This window comes from Ictidomys tridecemlineatus, chromosome 9 (assembly GCF_052094955.1).
Source record: "Ictidomys tridecemlineatus isolate mIctTri1 chromosome 9, mIctTri1.hap1, whole genome shotgun sequence".
NCBI classification, from domain to species: Eukaryota; Metazoa; Chordata; class Mammalia; order Rodentia; family Sciuridae; genus Ictidomys; species Ictidomys tridecemlineatus.
Window position 1 is genome coordinate 123,627,540 of NC_135485.1, and position 18,252 is coordinate 123,645,791.

The 18,252-nt window shown below is 40.4% G+C and overlaps 1 protein-coding gene across 5 annotated transcripts in view; it reads right to left on the minus strand.

Annotated features, from left to right (window-relative positions):
- Fhip1a (FHF complex subunit HOOK interacting protein 1A) overlaps positions 1 to 18,252 on the minus strand; it is a 238,510-nt gene that overhangs the window by 67,451 nt on the left and 152,807 nt on the right. For all 5 annotated transcript variants that reach the window (XM_040293192.2, XM_005337599.5, XM_078022036.1 and 2 more), the window contains 3 exons: positions 15,202 to 15,828; positions 6,394 to 6,552; positions 4,326 to 4,412 (listed from right to left, as the gene is read on the minus strand). In XM_040293192.2, the coding sequence (XP_040149126.2) occupies positions 4,326 to 4,412; positions 6,394 to 6,552; positions 15,202 to 15,828 (873 nt within the window). The remainder of the gene's footprint in view (positions 1 to 4,325; positions 4,413 to 6,393; positions 6,553 to 15,201; positions 15,829 to 18,252) is intronic.

Sequence of the window (18,252 nt, forward strand, 5' to 3'; positions counted from 1 at the left end):
CGTCCCATTAATCTGAAGTAAAAAGTAACCAGTTTTGCAGAATGTGATACCCCTATCTATGGCTGAGCCTAATTCCTTATTGCCTGTAATAATTCAACATTGTTTTCATCGTGTGACTTTTACAAAGTATGACTTCAATCTATCTGAAAAATTCCCCCTTTTCCAAATGTCCAGAATAGTCTTCCAATCCTTTTCCAAAACCCTGGAGACGATGTATTTTTTTTTTTAATATTTATTTTTCAGTTCTCAGTGGACACAACATCTTTGTTGGTATGTGGTGCTGAGGATCGAACCTGGGTCGCACGCATGCCAGGCGAGCGCGCTACCGCTTGAGCCACATCCCCAGCCCTGAGACGATGTATTTTTAAAATTCAAAACTTTTAGAAATAAATGCATCTGCCACATTTGATATAACATCCCCAGGAGATCTTGGAATATAAAGAAATAGTGATATTTCTTCCACAAAATATATAAGTGTTAGCCAGGCACAGTGGCGCATGCCCATAATCCCAATGGCTAGGATGGCTGAGGCAGGAGGATCTCGAGTTCAAAGTCAGCCTCAGTAAAAACAAGGTGCTAAGCAACTTGGTGAGACCCTGTCTCTAAATAAAATACAAAATAAGGCTGGGGATGTGGCTCAGTGGTCGAGTGCCCCTGAGTTCAATCCCTGGTACCAAAAAAATGTGTGTGTATGTATGTGTGTATTAATGCAAGTGGATGAAAGTAAAGAGTCTTGAGATGGTTCAGGTAGAGCTGGACAATAACTGAGTTCAATAAAGGTTAGATTGTATGCCAAATGAATTAGAAGAAAACATTCCATTTAAGTTCAGGTTGTAGATGAGGAATTGTGAACCCGTATGTCCACATTTCAGAAAACTATGCAGCCCTTTAAAACAAAACAGAAAACAAACAAACAGAAAACCAGGTCCACCTTTGTGTTAACACAGCAGAATAAATGGCCACCCACAGTGTTGGATAAGGAAAAGCACGAACAGAACAGCCTGCAGTATGGGGCTGGGGATGTGGCTCAAGCGGTAGGACGCTTGCCTGGCATGCGCACCGCACTGGGTTCGATCCTCAGCACCACATACAAAAAAATAAAAATAAATAAAGATGTTGTGTCCGCCGAAAACTAAAAAATAAATATTAAAAAAAGAACAGCCTAGACTGGGGATGTGGCTGGTGGTAGCGCGCTCGCCTGGCATGCGTGTGGCCCGGGTTCGATCCTCAGCACCACATACAGACAAAGATGTTGTGTCCGCTGAAAACTAAAAAAAATAAATAAATATTACAATTCTGTAAAAAAAAAGGAAAGAAAGAACAGCCTGCAGAGACGAGACAGCCTGCAGCACAGACACAGAGAGGGAAAGGAGAGAGGACCAACCTTCACTCGGGAGCACCCCGCTCCACACCTTCTGCCACCCGCGACGTTTCGTAGTGAGTTGTCTCTAGTTTAAAGAAATGCTGTGGGGATGCTGTGTGTGGGTACCGATGGCAATGTGGAGACATTTTTAAATGTGAACTTATTTACATTATTTAGGAGACAGACTGAGTTTGCCTCTGTCAGCTGCCCAGGCTGATGGCAGGTAACTAACATGTCAAGTATAAATTAGGGACTGAGTGCACAAAGATTTATTTAGACACCTAACTAAGGTGCACGTGTCAGGGCAATGGACCAGAGTCCCTCTACGGGAGACCTGAGCCCAAACTGTAGGCGTCCCTTCCCCTGTCCAAGGAGCTGATGCAGGAAATAGGCTACAGCTGCTCCCACTGGGGACCCCCCAAGAGCCACCCGGTTCTGGGTGATTGCTCCTCTCCCCATGCTGCTGCTCATGAAAGGTGGTGAGCCTTCCCCAGCCCACTGCCTTCCCAGCCTTTTTAATTCTAAATGACAAAAACACAAACAAAATGATGGAGAACAGGAAGAAAAATTAATTGAGGAGGGTAAAACTCAGTCTTTGTTCTCCCTGGGTGCTTAAACAACCCTGGGAGAAATTGTCTGCCGTGGATAAAAGTTGAAGAGTCTTAATTAGGGAGCTGCAAATTCAAATCCAATAAATTTCATTCATTTTCGATAGTCTTTATTGGCTCTAGGTGGGTTTTTCCCCCACAACATGTATAGCTCCATAGTTTTAAAATATTCATTATTTTAATTATGGGCATAATTGAGAATAATAACAGATAATATATAAAGAGCTATGTAAAATGTGAGTTAGCTATTAGTCTTTTACAAAGCACTGTCCAGGAAGGTACCAAGGGCCAGCACTCTGTTGGCACTTGAAGAAAGATCTCACTTATGTATTGTTTTTTCAACCCTAGGCTACCCAGTGAACAGCACTCATGGGAACCCTGCCCGCAGAAAGCATGCATGTCCCTGTGTGGGCAGAAGCATAGTTAACGAGGGGATTCACCTATGCCTGGTGCTGTGAGGGAGAAGGGCAGTGGGGTGTGGCCAGCAAGATCCTCACCAAGGCGCTGTGGGGCGGAGCTCATCCTCGGCTGTGGATGAGGAACTGTCACTATACTGAGTTATAATTAGCTAAGAGCAAGAAGTCCTGGTGTGCCACCGAAAGGTACGGTGGACACAGATAACAATAATGAACTGTACATTTCAAAAAGCTAGCAGAAAGGATTTTGAAAGTTTTCACTGTAAAGAAAAGATAAATGAGGGCTGCATTGTGGCTCATTGGTAGTAGGCTTGCCTAGCATGTGTGAGGCACTGGGTTCGATTCTCAGCACCGAGTATAAATAAATAAAGACCTATCAACAACGAAAAAAAAAATTTTTTTAAAAGAAAGAAATGAGAAGATGTCTGAGGAATATGTTTAACCTGATGTAAACATTATGCAATGTACACATCTATCAAAACATTTCATGGAACTCTACTAATGCATTAAAAAGAGTTGTCATTATTTGTAACATTAAAATATGCTAATTATAATATGAATTGTCCTGAGCAAATAGTAATTATAATAATTGTCACTATTATAGTAATTATTTTGTCAACAGGTCAATGAGGAAAAGGACAGGAATAAATGAGAAAAGAAAGTCCAATTGTGTTTGGAGGCCTATGAATAATTACTGCAAAGAATTTCAATAACACTGTTGTATTCCTCTGAAGTGGGAAGTTCCTCCACACAGGGGGTCAGAGACCGTCAGTGTCATACACTCACCTATCCCCCAAACAACCACATACAGACTAACAGAAAGACAGCCTCAAAACAAATGCAAGGTTTGTATTTTCCAAAGATATTGCTTTATTTTCTAAGACACATCCAATTTCACAGACTTGGTCCCTTTGTGTCCATAAACAACTAAAAATCTCAGTGTTTTGATATTTAAACCATATCCAAGATTACCTCTTGAACCTAGAAGCAACACAAAAATCCTAGTCAGATCAAGTACTCTATTTGTTTTGGAAAACATGGCTCTGAGGCTCAAAAGGCCCTGCACTTGATAAGAGAGAAACATCTTCCATCAAGACCAGTGCTCTACGTCAGAAACCCCTTGGCATGTAAAGTAAGGCTGCAGAGCCGCTGCAGTCAAGTATTCTTGGCTTCTGTAAAATAAGAGCCCATAGCATGGAACTCCAGCAGGGAGAAAGGTGAGCATTTCATCAAAACAATATACAAGTTGCTTCTGGCTTCTCTTCCTACCAGCAGTGGTAATTCCAGAAACCTGACAAAAATCCTATGAACTAAATATGACACAAGGCTCTTCACTTGGCAAAGAAAAAAAAATTAGAATTCTAGGTCCCCGAGTGTCTCATAACAGCTCACAATGGAAAAGATATCAGTTGATTTATTATGTAAAATGAGAGTCATAAGGAATTCAGAGCCGTGCTAATGAGACAGCCAACCTTTGATGGGACCTTAACTTGGCTTCACTTTAATTTTCGCTGTCACAAAATTGTTATAATAGAAAATCATGTTCTATTAAGGAGACGGCAAATCCATGACACTTGGGCTACACTGCCCCTCTCTAGGCAACTCATATCCGCTGTGACAGACTCGTCCTCAGTGAACAGCTTAACAGGGTCCAAGCAGCCTCCACCCACAAACTGAATAGGCACAAGATCCAGGGGCCACCTGCCAACGCTCCTCTAGACTGACGACCTTACTTGACATCTGCCAGGCTGGATTCCACTACTCCAAACACAGGGGCTATTTTTAAGACCTGTGCTTGATATTACTGAGAAGTACGGACGCAATGAGAAGGCAAATGGGGTTCAAGCCACCGTGGAGTCAGTTACACTGCGTCTACCCTCCTTGGTGCACATCAGTTTACTATAAACAGACAGAAGATTTCATTAGCCAGTCACTGACCTTGTGGAGAGCAGGGGCCAAGACAGGCACCAGGAATCCGTTGTAAATGTAACTGACAAGCTGATTGCGAATCAAGGGGTGAGCCACCTGGGACACAAACAGGCAGGCAGAGAAAGTTCAATCTTTAGGTCTTAAAATCAAACATTTCTGTATACATGCTCAATGCAAAAAGGAAATCCAAATTTGGGTCATTTATACAGTATATAAAGAATAATTCAGAATTGCTGTGTGATTTTTTTTCAAATGGTTTAACCTCGTATAAACAGCTTAGCTAAAGCTGGATTTTCAAATTTAAAAAACAACGGTAATTTTAAAGGGTCTATGGAGGGGGACAAAAGACTGAATATATATAAGGATTCATAAATTAACATTAACAAACTGGTAAGTATGAATTTTACCCTTTAACTTCCTCTAGAGCCCATCTTAACTTGTAACTAATTTAAAAAGACATAACTGTCAAACAGATAATTAAATATACTTATTTTGCTAGCAGAAAGAATTTTCTCATTCTGAAATACATTTTCTGATAGTCATTTATGTTAAAGAGAAAGGGATTTGGAAAATATTTTCAGGGGCTGCAGTTGTAGCTCAGTGGTAGAGTGCTTGCCTAGTTTGTGTGAGGCACTGGGTTCAATCTTCAACATCAATAAAAATAAATGAATTTTTTTAATAAAAAAATTTTTTCATTAAAACATAGACAATGTTCAAAACCAGAAAACACTGAAAGTACTAACACTTCCCATATTTGGCTGTCAAAATATACCCAGCATGATACTTTACCAGTATCTACGAGAAGTAACCTTTCCAGTTGAATCCCCAAACAAAAATTCTTAAAAAGCATATGGCAGGCTGGGGATTCAGCTCAGTGTGTGCTTATCAGCAGGATGAAGGCCCTTGGTACCACACCAACAAAAAGAAGAAGAAGAAAAAGAAGAAAGAAAGAAAACAGACACACACACGTACTTATGGCTTCAATTTCAAAATATACTGCCCACTAGTTTTACTTCGAAGGAAGGAAGGAAGGAAGGAAGGAAGGAAGGAAGGAAGGAAGGAAGGAAGGAAGGAAGGAAGGAAGGAAGGAAGGAAGGAAGGAAGGAAGGAAGGAAGAATAAAAACTGAAAAGCAATTCTAGATAAGTAAGGCTAGATATTTAAATTACTGATAATGTCTGTGTGTCTCCCCTCCCCCACATTTGGAGAGGAATTTTTATTTCCAGACACTTCTGCAAGAAAATCTTGATAGGCTATACTATTAAAAAATAATTGAAGATGTGATCCATTTGTCTTACATATAAATAAAACCTCCTTTGACTTAACAATATAAACAAAATGGAACTAAAGTAATTTACTTGCATTTTCTTCCAGAAGCTATTTCTTTATTTGGTAAATAAACAGATAAACTTAACATTTTTCACCCTCCAATCACCATAAAAAAAAACAATTTCATAATAAATCTAATATTAAGGTAATAATTATGCTGTATAAAAGTAAAATATTTTTATGAAAATCTACTACATCCTTAAATATATATAAAATCTGATTTTTACTGAAAACAGTAACAAGGAATCTGAAGGTAAAAATCTAATCAAGAAGCCAAATATACAAGAGTTCAGTGGCTAGTTTTTTCCCCTAAGCAGACCAATTTCAAAGCAAATTTAATTTGTGTTGCTAAGAAGATGGTTAACTTCTTCTAAATTCAATTGGGATAACAATATTCTTTATGTGGTATGCACCATTAAGCAAAATAAAGTGTTTTCCTTTGTAGACTCCCAAGAAGACCTTGAAGTAAAAGTGTTATAATTTGGAATACTTAAAAGCCTAAAAATACCTATTTAATGAGTCAGGCACTGAACTTATTTTGATGGGTAAGTGGATGTGGATAATCAAAACAGAATTAACCCAATCTATAGAGGACATAATCTACTCATTTTTTTCTCAATTGAGACTTCCCAGAATCCTACAAAACAAACACTTTCGCTCATTCCAGAGCATTTGGTGGGCTTGAAGTAGAGCACCCATATTCCATGAACGTGATTAAGATTAGAAGGGACGCCAGCAAAGGGACGCACCTGGATGACGGCGTTGCAGAACTCCAGGGAGTTCATGAACTGCACGAGGGGCGGCAGCAGGAGCCAGTCGTCCTTCAGCAGGCAGTGCCATTCCTCGCCCTTCTCCTCCAGCTTGGTGGGCAGGGAAGAGTAGAGCCCGCTGAGCCCGGTGGCAAGCACCTGTGTGCAGAAATAAAAACAGAACAGTCTTCTCCAAAGTTCTGAGGCTGCTACTAGAAGCTCCTGAGTGGTACCTATTTTCTAGGCCAAAGACTAAACTTGAAGGAGCAAGGTGGAGGATCAGCTGGTGAGGAAGCATTCTGCAAGTGGAGGGAGCAACAGGACCAGAGCTACTGGGCCACTACACGTGGGGGTGGCAGCGGTTGATGGTCCCTTAGTGCCAGGCACCATGCTGGGCTGGAAGGGAGAGAGGTGAGAGGGGTGAACACAGATGAATAAAAAGGACTCCTGTGCCCAGGAAGCTCAGGAAAGGGACAATATGGTGTAGTTGGATACATTGAGCACAAACATCCCTGTCTACAGCGGCAAGCCTGGGGTTGGGGGGACCCAGGACAGAGGGCTGCACAGGTAGGAACCATGAAGGGCTCTATGAGAAGGATTCCTTGCAAATCCTCACACACTGAAGGTCCTGACTGACACACATTTCCAGGTTAGAAAGTACTTTTGTGCAAATTATCTCATCTGATCTTCACAAGCAATAGCAAGGAGAAAGCTGGGGGTGGGGTCAGTGAGCTGTGAGGAGAGTTCAAATGGAGGGGCAGGAGTTGTAGCTCAGTGGTAGAGCTCTTGCCTTGCACGTGTGCGGCACTGTATAAATAAGTAAATAAAATAAAGGTTCATCAACAACTGAAATAAAAATGAAAGAAAGAAAACAGTGCTGGGGATATGGAGAAAGAAAAGACAGCATCTCCAGGCCTAGGGGAGGCGCAGTGCTGTGTGGGTGTAGAGTTACAGAGGCAGCTAGGTAAATAAACACCAGATCCTGCAGGGGTGCACAGGCCAGCAGGGAGAGCCCAAGGGACAGGGGGTCTAATGCTTGAAGGAGCACTGGGCTGGACATGGCCATCTGAAGCCATCTGAAGCCCAGGTGTGGCCAGCACCTCAAGCCACACAAACCTGAGAGAGAAAGAAAGGGAGATTTAGACAGGAGAGACATGACAAAACACCCACAGCGGCTGACATTAGAAACAGGAAAACAGGAGGAGACACTGGCCTAGGTGTGCTAAAGCAGGGGGAAATGACTTCCACAGGCCTGCTGCAGCCTCGCCCTTCCCCTTCGCTGCCCCCTCCCTGAAGCACTCTCTGTATCCCCCTGCTCACCTGATCTGACCTGTTCAGCCAGTCCACACCAGAAGCATGAATGATTTGTCAAAGGTGTTGAGTGTCAGAGTCCTTCCCAGGAGGAGTACACCAAATGTAACAGTAAGAGTACAGACTTGGGAGGTTTTCCCAGAGAAACCAGATGAAGCTGCGGAGGGACTGGGAAGTGGGTGGGGGGCATGGTATAGGATCTACAGTGCAGAATATAGGGCAGCACAAGAAATGGATGAACCATTCCAATACTGGAGAAATCAAAGGTTCATATATCATTTCTCTGTTCCACTTTCTAGTAACCTTTATTCACTCATCTACTCACTCACACATTTAAAACAAACAAAATACTGAGCACTTAAAACTTCAGGCCAGGTACTACATTAAGTACAGGAAAATCAACAGTAAGCAAGATCACAGCTTTATCTATTTTTCAAAATTAGGGCATTTGTGCCCAAAGGAAAATGTCACCTATTTAAAATACTTAGCTCCTTGTCAACATATCCAAACAAATCCCTTTAATTCTGATTTTAAATGTGACCCAGATGAGTTGCCTGTTGTAAATTAGAAATCTCTGGCAAAAGAGAACAGAGCCCAAAAGTTCTCCTTGAAGAGAAATCTAATCTTGATGCCACGTTTTAAAAATCAATTACATTTGCTAACTCATGCTAAATTAACCACAGAACAAAGGCTTTAATTCTGCGTACTCCTGATTTCTTAACCACTTTGAGGCTTTGAAGATGAATTCATAAAGACAGGCTTAATTTGTCTGACTAAAAAGCTGGGAATAACTATTCAGTATATCAATATAATTACAGCAACATTAATTTTCAAATTACATACATCAGTGACAGTAATTAAAAATAACACATACCTAATACTCACTTTTTAAAATGAGTATTCTGAAAAGGGCATAGCTGAGATGTGAACAGAAGGAAGGCGTCCAGATGGAAGGACGCTCGATGCAGGACACGCCCTGCACAGAAGTGGCAGCTGAGTGGGGAATCCTGCCATGTTCCTGCCACTACCAGGTGGGACAGGGTGACAGCCTGCTATCTTCTTCAGAGTGCTAAAGATACTCGGGAGGAAATGTTCTGCAGAATAGAGAATCACCAGTCTTGAGAAAGAGATTCCACACCTTTCCTGCTATTTATAGCCTCCCTTCTGGGGCTTTGCTCAGAGTTGGATTCATTCACCCAGATCACACGCAGATCCAGAACCCAGCCGTGGGCCTGGCACGGGCAAGGTGAGCGCCGGGGAAAGAGCGGAGAATAGTCAGAGCAGGCGAGCTGGAGAAGAGCACCCACCAACTAAATAACCCAGCACGGAAGATCCACTCGCCACCTGAGGAACTCAAGAGTGCTGTGGGACCAGAAGCGGAAAAAGGAGAGGCAACAATGGGTTCTAGGTATTTTCCAGATTCGAGGGTTTAAAACACAATCTACCTACTTTAAAATTTTTTGAACTTTGAAATTATAAAAAAAAATGAATATATACATATAATCACTAATTAAAAATAAAAAGCCCATCCACTATTTTAACCTTTTATTGACTCAGAACACATACACACACCAAAAAAAACCCTGAAAAGCATTATATATATTCCCAACACAGTAAGTATTAACTCAATAGTTTTCATTTATCTCCCGGCAAGAGTATCCTTAAAAGAAACTAACAGCCATATAAAACCATACAGGAAAAGACAGACAAAAGACACAGCTCCCTGGCAGCTGGGTGGCCCGGCCAGCACTGAGACCAATGTGGTTCTGAGACAAATTCTGTGGTTGTCGGGCAGTTACTAAAGCTCTCTAAATCTCAGTTTCCTCATTGGGCTCCTGCAAGGATTAAAGAAAATAACGCATGTGATGAAATTAGCAGAACGGTTTCCTCATAGCAATGTTTCCACAGCGATTTTCCACACAGTAAAGGAAAGATGACCCGGAAGATGACAGGCACAGGGCACTGAACAAGTCACACGATTTCCATCTCTAAACATCTAATGGTACCCAGTTAATTCTAGAAAAACAAAGATTTTCAGCAGATGGCTATAGTCTGAAGCTGGCAGCAAAACACCTGGTGGAGACCATTTGCTACAACTTCCGAAAATAAAAAGCCTCATAAATTTTGGATATGGGATAAATAACTTTCTACCTGCGGCTGTGTAACTAAAGGTCACTTCTTCAATTTGCATTTCTTGATTTATGTATATATGGGCTGTTTTCCACATTGGCCAACTTGTAACAAATGGCATGGGCTTAACCATCAATATTCAGTGTTGTTTTTTTTTTTTTAAGTGATAGGGTTATTTTGTCCCCAAGCATTTGTTGGCACCAAATTGTTCTCTTGAGTATTCTTACTCTCCTGGTTTTCTTGGGAAAGCACATTTCCAGATAAACAGTCAGAGGACCGGCCAGCTCTCCATATCATCTACAAGCTTCCAAAAGGGGTCCAATTTCCTCAAAGAGTCATTACCTCCCAACAGCCTGATCCTAACACGCTTTGACAATCATACTAATTAGAGAAAGCTTTTTGTCAACTGTGGCCCTTAGCTGGACAGTTAATAGAGTGTGCTTTTATCTTCAACATAAAGGGGCCTTTTTTTTTTAATTATGTTGTCAGATGTAATTATAGAAAACTGGGTACAAAAGAGATTATGGGATCTATCCTGAGGGGCAACTTAACACAACGAAGCTTGTCTTCCCTTCTAGCAAACAAGGTCAGCTGTTTTCCCTGCAACTTTAATGGACTGTACAACATTGTGAAACACATTTTTATAAAAGCAACAGTCACTCAGTGAAATCTGCTGGTAACACAGTTAGTGAAAAATCTAAATGTTAAAAACATGCCCCATTCTTCTCCCAGTATATTTTAATTTTTAAATTATGAAATGTTACAAACATACAAAACATAATAGAATTGAAACCCATCACCAGGACCAGATTTTAACATTCTGCGGTATGTTTTTTCAGAGCACTCTACTCTCCCCACCCAAAATAAAGCATTACAGCCTGGGAGAGAACCACAGTGGCACAGTGTGTGCTCAGCATGTACAAGGACCTGGGTTCGATCCCCAGCACCAAAATATAAAATAAATCAAACATTACCAATAGAACTAAACCCTACTCTAACTCTTTCTTCTCCCTTCATCCCCCAAAAGCAACTATAATCTTGAACTTAGTAAATATTTTTCTGTGCTTCTTTTTGTAATTTTACTGTAGATAGATAGATACAAAAAAAGTACGCATTATAATTTTGAGTTCTAAAACTTTATGTAAATTTTCTGTAAAAGCCAACATACTATATGTACCTTTTTGCTATTACTTATTTTACTCAACATGTTTAGATTCCTGGTCTTCACACAGGTAGATGAGGTTACATGCTAAAACATGAGATTCATTCATTTTGAATGTTGAATAGTATTGCATTGATGTATGAATAAACCAGTTTATCTTTTCTTTTATAATTTATATTTTTCTCTTTTTCAAATCACTGTTCTAACATGTGCTAGGTTTCTCTTGGGCAAATACCCATAAGGTGAAGAGTCACAGGGTATTTACAAATTCAATCTTACTAAATACTGCTACACTGCTTTCCTAAATTTGTAGTCTTAAGTCACTCATTGTTAGTAGATGTCTAGTTAACCTCCATGCTGAGTGTTGGCCGCTGTCCCCTTGTGGATTCAATTTGCACTCCCCTGACTCCTAGGAAAGAATGAGAGCATACTCTCATATGTCACGGGCTTTGGTGTCTTCTGAGGGTCATGCATTCATATCCTTTGCTCAGTTTTCAAATAGGCTGTTTCACCTTTTTCTTCTTAATTTGTTGCATTACAAATATTTTTATATATTATGGGTACCAATCATTTGTAGTTATGTTCATTGTAAATATTTTCTCCTAGTATGTGTTTTTGTTCTTAATTCCAATCTTTTTTTTAACATGTGTGTGTGTGTGTGTATTAGAGGTAGACACAATACTTTTATTTTATTTATTTATTTTTATGTGGCTTGAACGGTGGATCAAACCTAGTGCCTCAAACGTGCCAGGTGAGAGCTCTACCACCAAGCCATAACCCCAGATCCCAATCTTTCTTTATGGTTGGATACTCTGTAAGATATCTTGAAATGTCATTGTTTATGCATATGGGTTCTTGAGTCACAATGCCCAGGTCCAAACCCTGACTATCATACTAGCCCTGTGGGCTTGTAAAATTTACTTGATGTCTTCCACTATAAAAAAGGGAATGACGACACCGGAACCTACAGCTATGAGGAGTTAATGAATTAATACGTGGAGAGCACTGAGAACAACACCTAGCACATAGAAAGTATCCCCAAAATACAGGATATCATTGTTGCCCTAATTCATAATTATCTCAGCCATTCTTGCCCTTAAACACTTTAAAGCAATTTCTAACATCATTTGTTGCATTCATTAAAAAAAAAAAAAACCTACTTGGATTTTTATTCAAATCACATTAACACCACACAAACTACACCTAGCAAAGGGAAAGTTGTTCCTTCATACTGTAGAGATCCAAGAGTCACCACCTTAGCCAATGGAGCACCATCTCGGGTGGGACAACCCAATAACCTGATTTAATCAAGTACATGGACTAACTTCAATTTGAAGGAAATACAGGGGAGAGGAACAAGTCAAACTATACAAGAAACATCAAACCCAGGATGCGGGGTGTTCTATAAAACAATGGTTGGTCCCTTCAAAAGTCTGTGTAGGGGGGAAGAAAAGTGGCAGCTGTTGTTTATTATTAGTGGTTAAAGAGACACAGGGTATGATGGAGGTTTGGATATTAGATCATATAAAGAAACTGAATAATTTTCTTAGGCACAATAACAGTATTGTGCTTATATAGGAGAATGTCATTTGTAGGAAAACATACTAAATTATTTGATTTCTGCAAGTTAATTTCAAATGGCACAGCATAATAAATGAAAAGCACAGATGAAAATACACTATTGAATACCGAAGTATTAACAAATATGGTGTTCATTTTAGTATTCTCCCAAATTTTCATTTTACTTTTTTTATAATATAAAGTTATAAAACATAAATTGCATTAACTTTCACAAATTGATTTTGCAAGAATGTTCCACTGTACATTATCTATGAATGACAGAGCTTTCCATTTATTTACATCTTTTTTAATGCCCTTCAATAAGGTTTTATAATTTTCTCCATAAAGGCCTTTCCTATATTTATTAGATTTATTTTGAGAATCTTGCTTTTGTAAATGTTGACTTTTTAAACCTGCATTTTGCATTCTTATCAAGTGAACCATCTGATATTCTGTGATTTGTTACAATGCCTGCTCTCCTTTAAGAGCAGAACTATTGGAAACAATTCAAGTAAACCGAACACCAAACCTGGAAGCATTCCACCACTCCACCCCCACCTGCCAAAAAATATCTGCCCTTTCCTTAAGTCTCTCTTTACCGCAGCTTAAAGTTTACAATAAAGTTGAAAGGGGGGCACAGAGGTGTTCCATATACTTCCACTCCCTGCTTATGCACAGCCTCCCCATTATCAACACCCCCCACAGACAACTCAGAGCCACCCAAAGCCCATCCATCAAGTTAGAGTTCACTCTTGGTGTTGTGCACTGCGGGTTTGGACAATGTGTGATGGCTGTATCCACCATTACAGTAACATATACAGTGCTTTTGCTGCCCTAAAAAGTCCTCTGTGCTTCACCTGTTCATCCTTCATCCCACCCTGATTTGGAAAAACTAATCATTTTATTGTCACCATAGTTTTGTCTTTTCCAGAATGTCCTATAGTTAGAATCATACAGCATGTAGCCTGTTCAGATGGGTTTCTTTGATTTCATTATATGCATTTAAGATTCTTTCATGTCTTTTCATGGCTTGATAGCTCATTTCTTTTTAGTTAAATAATAGTCATTGTCTGTATGTACCACAGTTTTTATTCACCTGCTGAAGGACATCTTGGTTACTTCTAAGTTTGGGAAATCCCGAATAAAGCTGCTATAAATAGCCATGTGCAGGTTTTTGTGAGGACATAAGTTTTAACTCTTTTGAGTAAATACCAAGCCGTGCAACTGATGTATCATATGTCAGTTTCTGTTTCATTTTATAAAACACAGCCCACTGTCTTCCAAAGTGGCTGTACCATTTTGCATTCCCACCAGTAATAAATGAGTTTCTGTTGCTCCACATGCTTCCTATCATTTGGTATGGCTAGTGTGGCCCCTGAACACCAAATGCCAATTTAACCACCTCCCTACTACCTTACCTTCCTATAATATGCAACCAAACACACCCCACATACATTTCTAAATGCCCTCTAGGTAGTGAACCACCCTGGTCAAAACCACTCATACCGTATTAATTAACAAGGTAGACTCTATCCTACCTATGACAATTTGCCTGACCTACTCTAACAAAACTCACTGAGAGCCTTACAAACTATTCCACACATCTGAGGCAATACAGTTTATAAAGACTGGTTAGAGAGAGAGAGAGAGAGAGAGAGAGAGAGAGAGAGAGAGAGAGAGAGAGAGAGAGACAGTGAGTCAGATGCTGTGACACATGCCTGAATTTCAGCAACTTGGGAGGCTGAGGTAGGAGGATCAGCGGTTCAAGGCTAGCTTCAGCAATTTAGCAAGACCCTGTCTCAAAAAATAAAAAGGGCTATGGTTATAGCTCAGTGGTAAAGTGCCCCTCAGTTCAATCCATAGTACTACTACTACTAATACTACTACTACTACTAATAATAATAATAATAGACAATGGAACTAAAATGGAAATGTTCACAGAACTGGGAAAGTACGAATAGTTGTTGCCCAATCAACAGAAGACACAAACCTAAAAAGCTGTCATTTATGTCCCCCTTCCAAAGACAGCACCAACACCAAAAAATACTCAGAGACCTAAGACCTCCCATGAGTTCCATATCATTCCCATGGTTTTCTGAAATGACTGGACCTGGGCTACTCCAATATCTGTAAAGAACCTTGTACTTTATTTCTCACCATACCATGGAATAAGAAACTGATTAATCAGAGTATTTCTCGTTATCAGATATGTAAGTACATATTCATTTTTTAAATAAAATCAATACTTCAGTTCTATAATTAAGAGAAAATTAATTAATTTGTGAAACCAGCTGAGAGGGGTCCTATCACATCCTTTGATTCACTGGAGCAAAATCAACTGAAAAGAATTTAGAAAGAGGATATGTTCTTGGGGGGAAAAAAACTAAAATTGTTCCCAATCCAATAAAAATGAACCGCAATGGCAGCACTTCTCATTTCCTCTGTTGGCTTATTTTGAGCTAACATTGCTCAGCCAAAAAGCATCTAAACTTAGATTTCTCTCCCCCCTCCAAAGATTTCCTCTAAACATTTTCCCATAGGAGGTACAACTTGGGGTGGGGAGGAAAGGAATAAAAAGTATTTATCATTAACACAGGAGAGACAGAGGGGAGGGGAAGGAAAATATGCCAAGGAGGGGAACTTACTGGACAAAAGTAGGTATTCTCCACGATGTGGTGGGCCACCATGCTGTTCTCAGCAGAGAGGGACATGATAAAGAGCAAAGCATCCCGCGCTTGTTGGCCTACTGTCCCCTCACGATGAATGAAGGGGATCAGAAGGGAGAAGATGAGGAAGTTGGCAGCCCCCTGGTCCTCACTGGTGTGGAAAAAGAGTTCCAGGATGGACGGGTCTTTGGCCAGGATGCAGCAGAGCTGATTGAGCAGGACCACCAGCTTCCCCTCCACGGCAGGGGTGGCCGTGCCTGAACAAGAGCTCAGCAGCATCATCAGAGGCTTCAGAATGGGCTTGTGGTGCAGCAGGGGCTGGTGCGACTGGGTGACTAGCATCTCATACATCTTCAGCTGCTCCATTTTAGTCTCATCGGTAAACTCCCGTCTCAGGCTCCACAGGAAAAGCTTCTCCATGATGTTCTCAGAGACCACGAATTCCAGAATCGGCCCCATGGCCGCATCCTTGGCTTGCTCTTCAATTAGCAAGAACAGCATGTGCTCTACATAGTTCTGCACGGCGCTGGCCTCGTCCGGGGGGATGGACCCATATTTTGCCTGGGTGTTCTTCAAGGGGTCATGCTTCTCTAAGATTTTCACAACCTGTAACCAAACCGAACATTCGTTATGTATCTGGGTTTATCATAATCACAAATATTTACCACCCCTGATTTGACCAAGTCATCACTCAAGATGCAGGAGCCACTGCCCGCAGTAAGATCAATGTGATATGTGTGTGTGTGTGTGTGTGTGTGTGTGTGTCTGCCCATCTGTCTCTGTCTCTTTCATAAAATGAAAGGGTTAAACTATGAAAGAAGATGTTTGAAGATGCTTATTTATAACAGTTAAAAATTACAGCAACCTAAATGTCAAAGAAAACAGTATGGTCATGCAAATTGAGATTACCTGAATTCCTTGGCTTACTATTGTGAAGACTATTAGAACAATATAAAAAAAGAAACTGTAGTCATATTTAGATGAAAAAAAAAAGCTAGCTATGTTTATGAGATCCATAATTATCAAATATGTCAAAAACACATAGGTGAAAAAGGAGTGAAAAGAAATACAGGAAAATAATAATAGTGTTTGTGTTCAAAAGGAATGACAAGTTCCTAATTTTTTTCCTAAACTGTCAACAACGCAACATTGCCTTTTTAACTTTAAAATACAATAAACAAGTAAAAGGAAATCTGACTAACTATATCTTCCTATAAATGGAGTTGCTTTGGAGATTTCATCAGAGGAACATAGGCACTCATCTGCCCTTGACAAAACAATATCCTCCCTCCTCTACCCGGATGGGCAGCCTCTTCAGGAAAGGTAGGAAGGATGAAAGGAAACTGATGAACAGACGTATAACCAGCAGAATCCACCTGGATGGCATATGATGAAGCTCAAAAACAAAGGCTTTCAATGCTCCATTTCTTTGAGAAAAAAAAAAATTCTGAGGTAACTAATTATAAATTAAGTCCCTAAATTTTAGAGTGATGGAAAGTTTTGGAAATAATAGTAATGACTATAAATGTAATTAATGGTGCTGAATGGTTTTTAAAAAATGGTTCAGATGGTATACTTTGTCAAATATACTTCACTACAAAAACAATCAACTAATAATAGAAACTAAATACATACGTAAGTGGGTCAATCACAGCCCTGCTCTATTTCTCTCCCTCACCCCTGCAGGCATTCGAATGCTTCCTACTACCTTTCTCTACCCATTGATACTCCTACTTTGAGACTTAGAAATCTGAAAAATTTTATACCACAATTTCCATTTAACTTCATGACTTGGGATGTCTACAATAATCCCATATAATTTACTCCCTTAAAGTGCATATGCATCGGCTAAGGACATGGCTCAATGGTAGAGTACTGCCTGTCTAGCACATGGAAGGCCCTGGATTCTACCCCAGTACTGGGGGGGGGGGGGTATAGACACACATTTTTAAACAACCAAACATCTTAGCAAAGACTTTATTTTTGCTCTTTTTTGCCTTTCTGAGTTGCATGTAATATGTATCTCTGCAGAACCTTCCTGGCCCAGTTCTACGATGCACTGTTACATATTCTGCATTTAGGTTACAGAATTTTTGCAAGTCACTGGGGAAGCTGGAAAATACACAATGCTCTGTCAGCATGCATAAGCAATGAGGCAAATGCACTTCTCAGGGAAAGGTCTAAGTTTCTCCCTGTCAGAGCAGGGGAAAGGGATCTTTGTGGACCAGGCAAGCGCATCCTGACAGAAATGAGTGGATTTCCACAGAATCTATAATTTCTATCAACTTCCATTATAAAATTAATAGTGCTTTGTCACAAAGGAAAAAGTCACCCCAATACCCTTGAGTTGATATTTTTAATGAGAAAGGCCTTCGGTGAGCAGATACACAGGAGATGTGTGGCCCAGCGAAGGGTGGCCACAGTGCAGCCACGGGGCAGACATTGGTTATCCTCTGCTTTGTCACAGTCCTGCCTCCAGAGTGTACCCCAAGCCTACTGCCTCCACCAAGGCCTCCAAATTCCTCACCAGCCCGAAGACCTCACTGGTAGCAGGGCCCCGGGACCTGGGTCTCCCCCTTTCCCTTTGGCTCTGAGCCTTGACAACATCCACAGAGTAGAATCACAGTACCACACTAGTCCCGAGGGGCCTCCACTTCAACACCTCACGCTCTCCAGCCCCAAAAGTTCTTCCCTTTGTGGTTCCACATTATAGAATAGATTAGCTACATGCTTTATCAGTTCCATAATTTCAAAGTCCACATATTGAGTTTACTCATGAGAGCTATCTTTACAGCTCAGTCACCGCAGTTAGAAATGTAATTATACTTCTCAGGAGTGCTGAGACTGCCCAAGATGTCTAAAACTGGAATTGTGCCTTACACATTGATAATAGCAAGGTGAATTACCTCAGCCTTTCTGGAAAACAATCTGGTAATATGTAACAGAAGTTATGAAATTGTTTTTGCCCTCTGACTTGCAAATCTGACTTCAGGAAAAATGTCCCAAGGAAACAATCAAAAAGTAATTTAT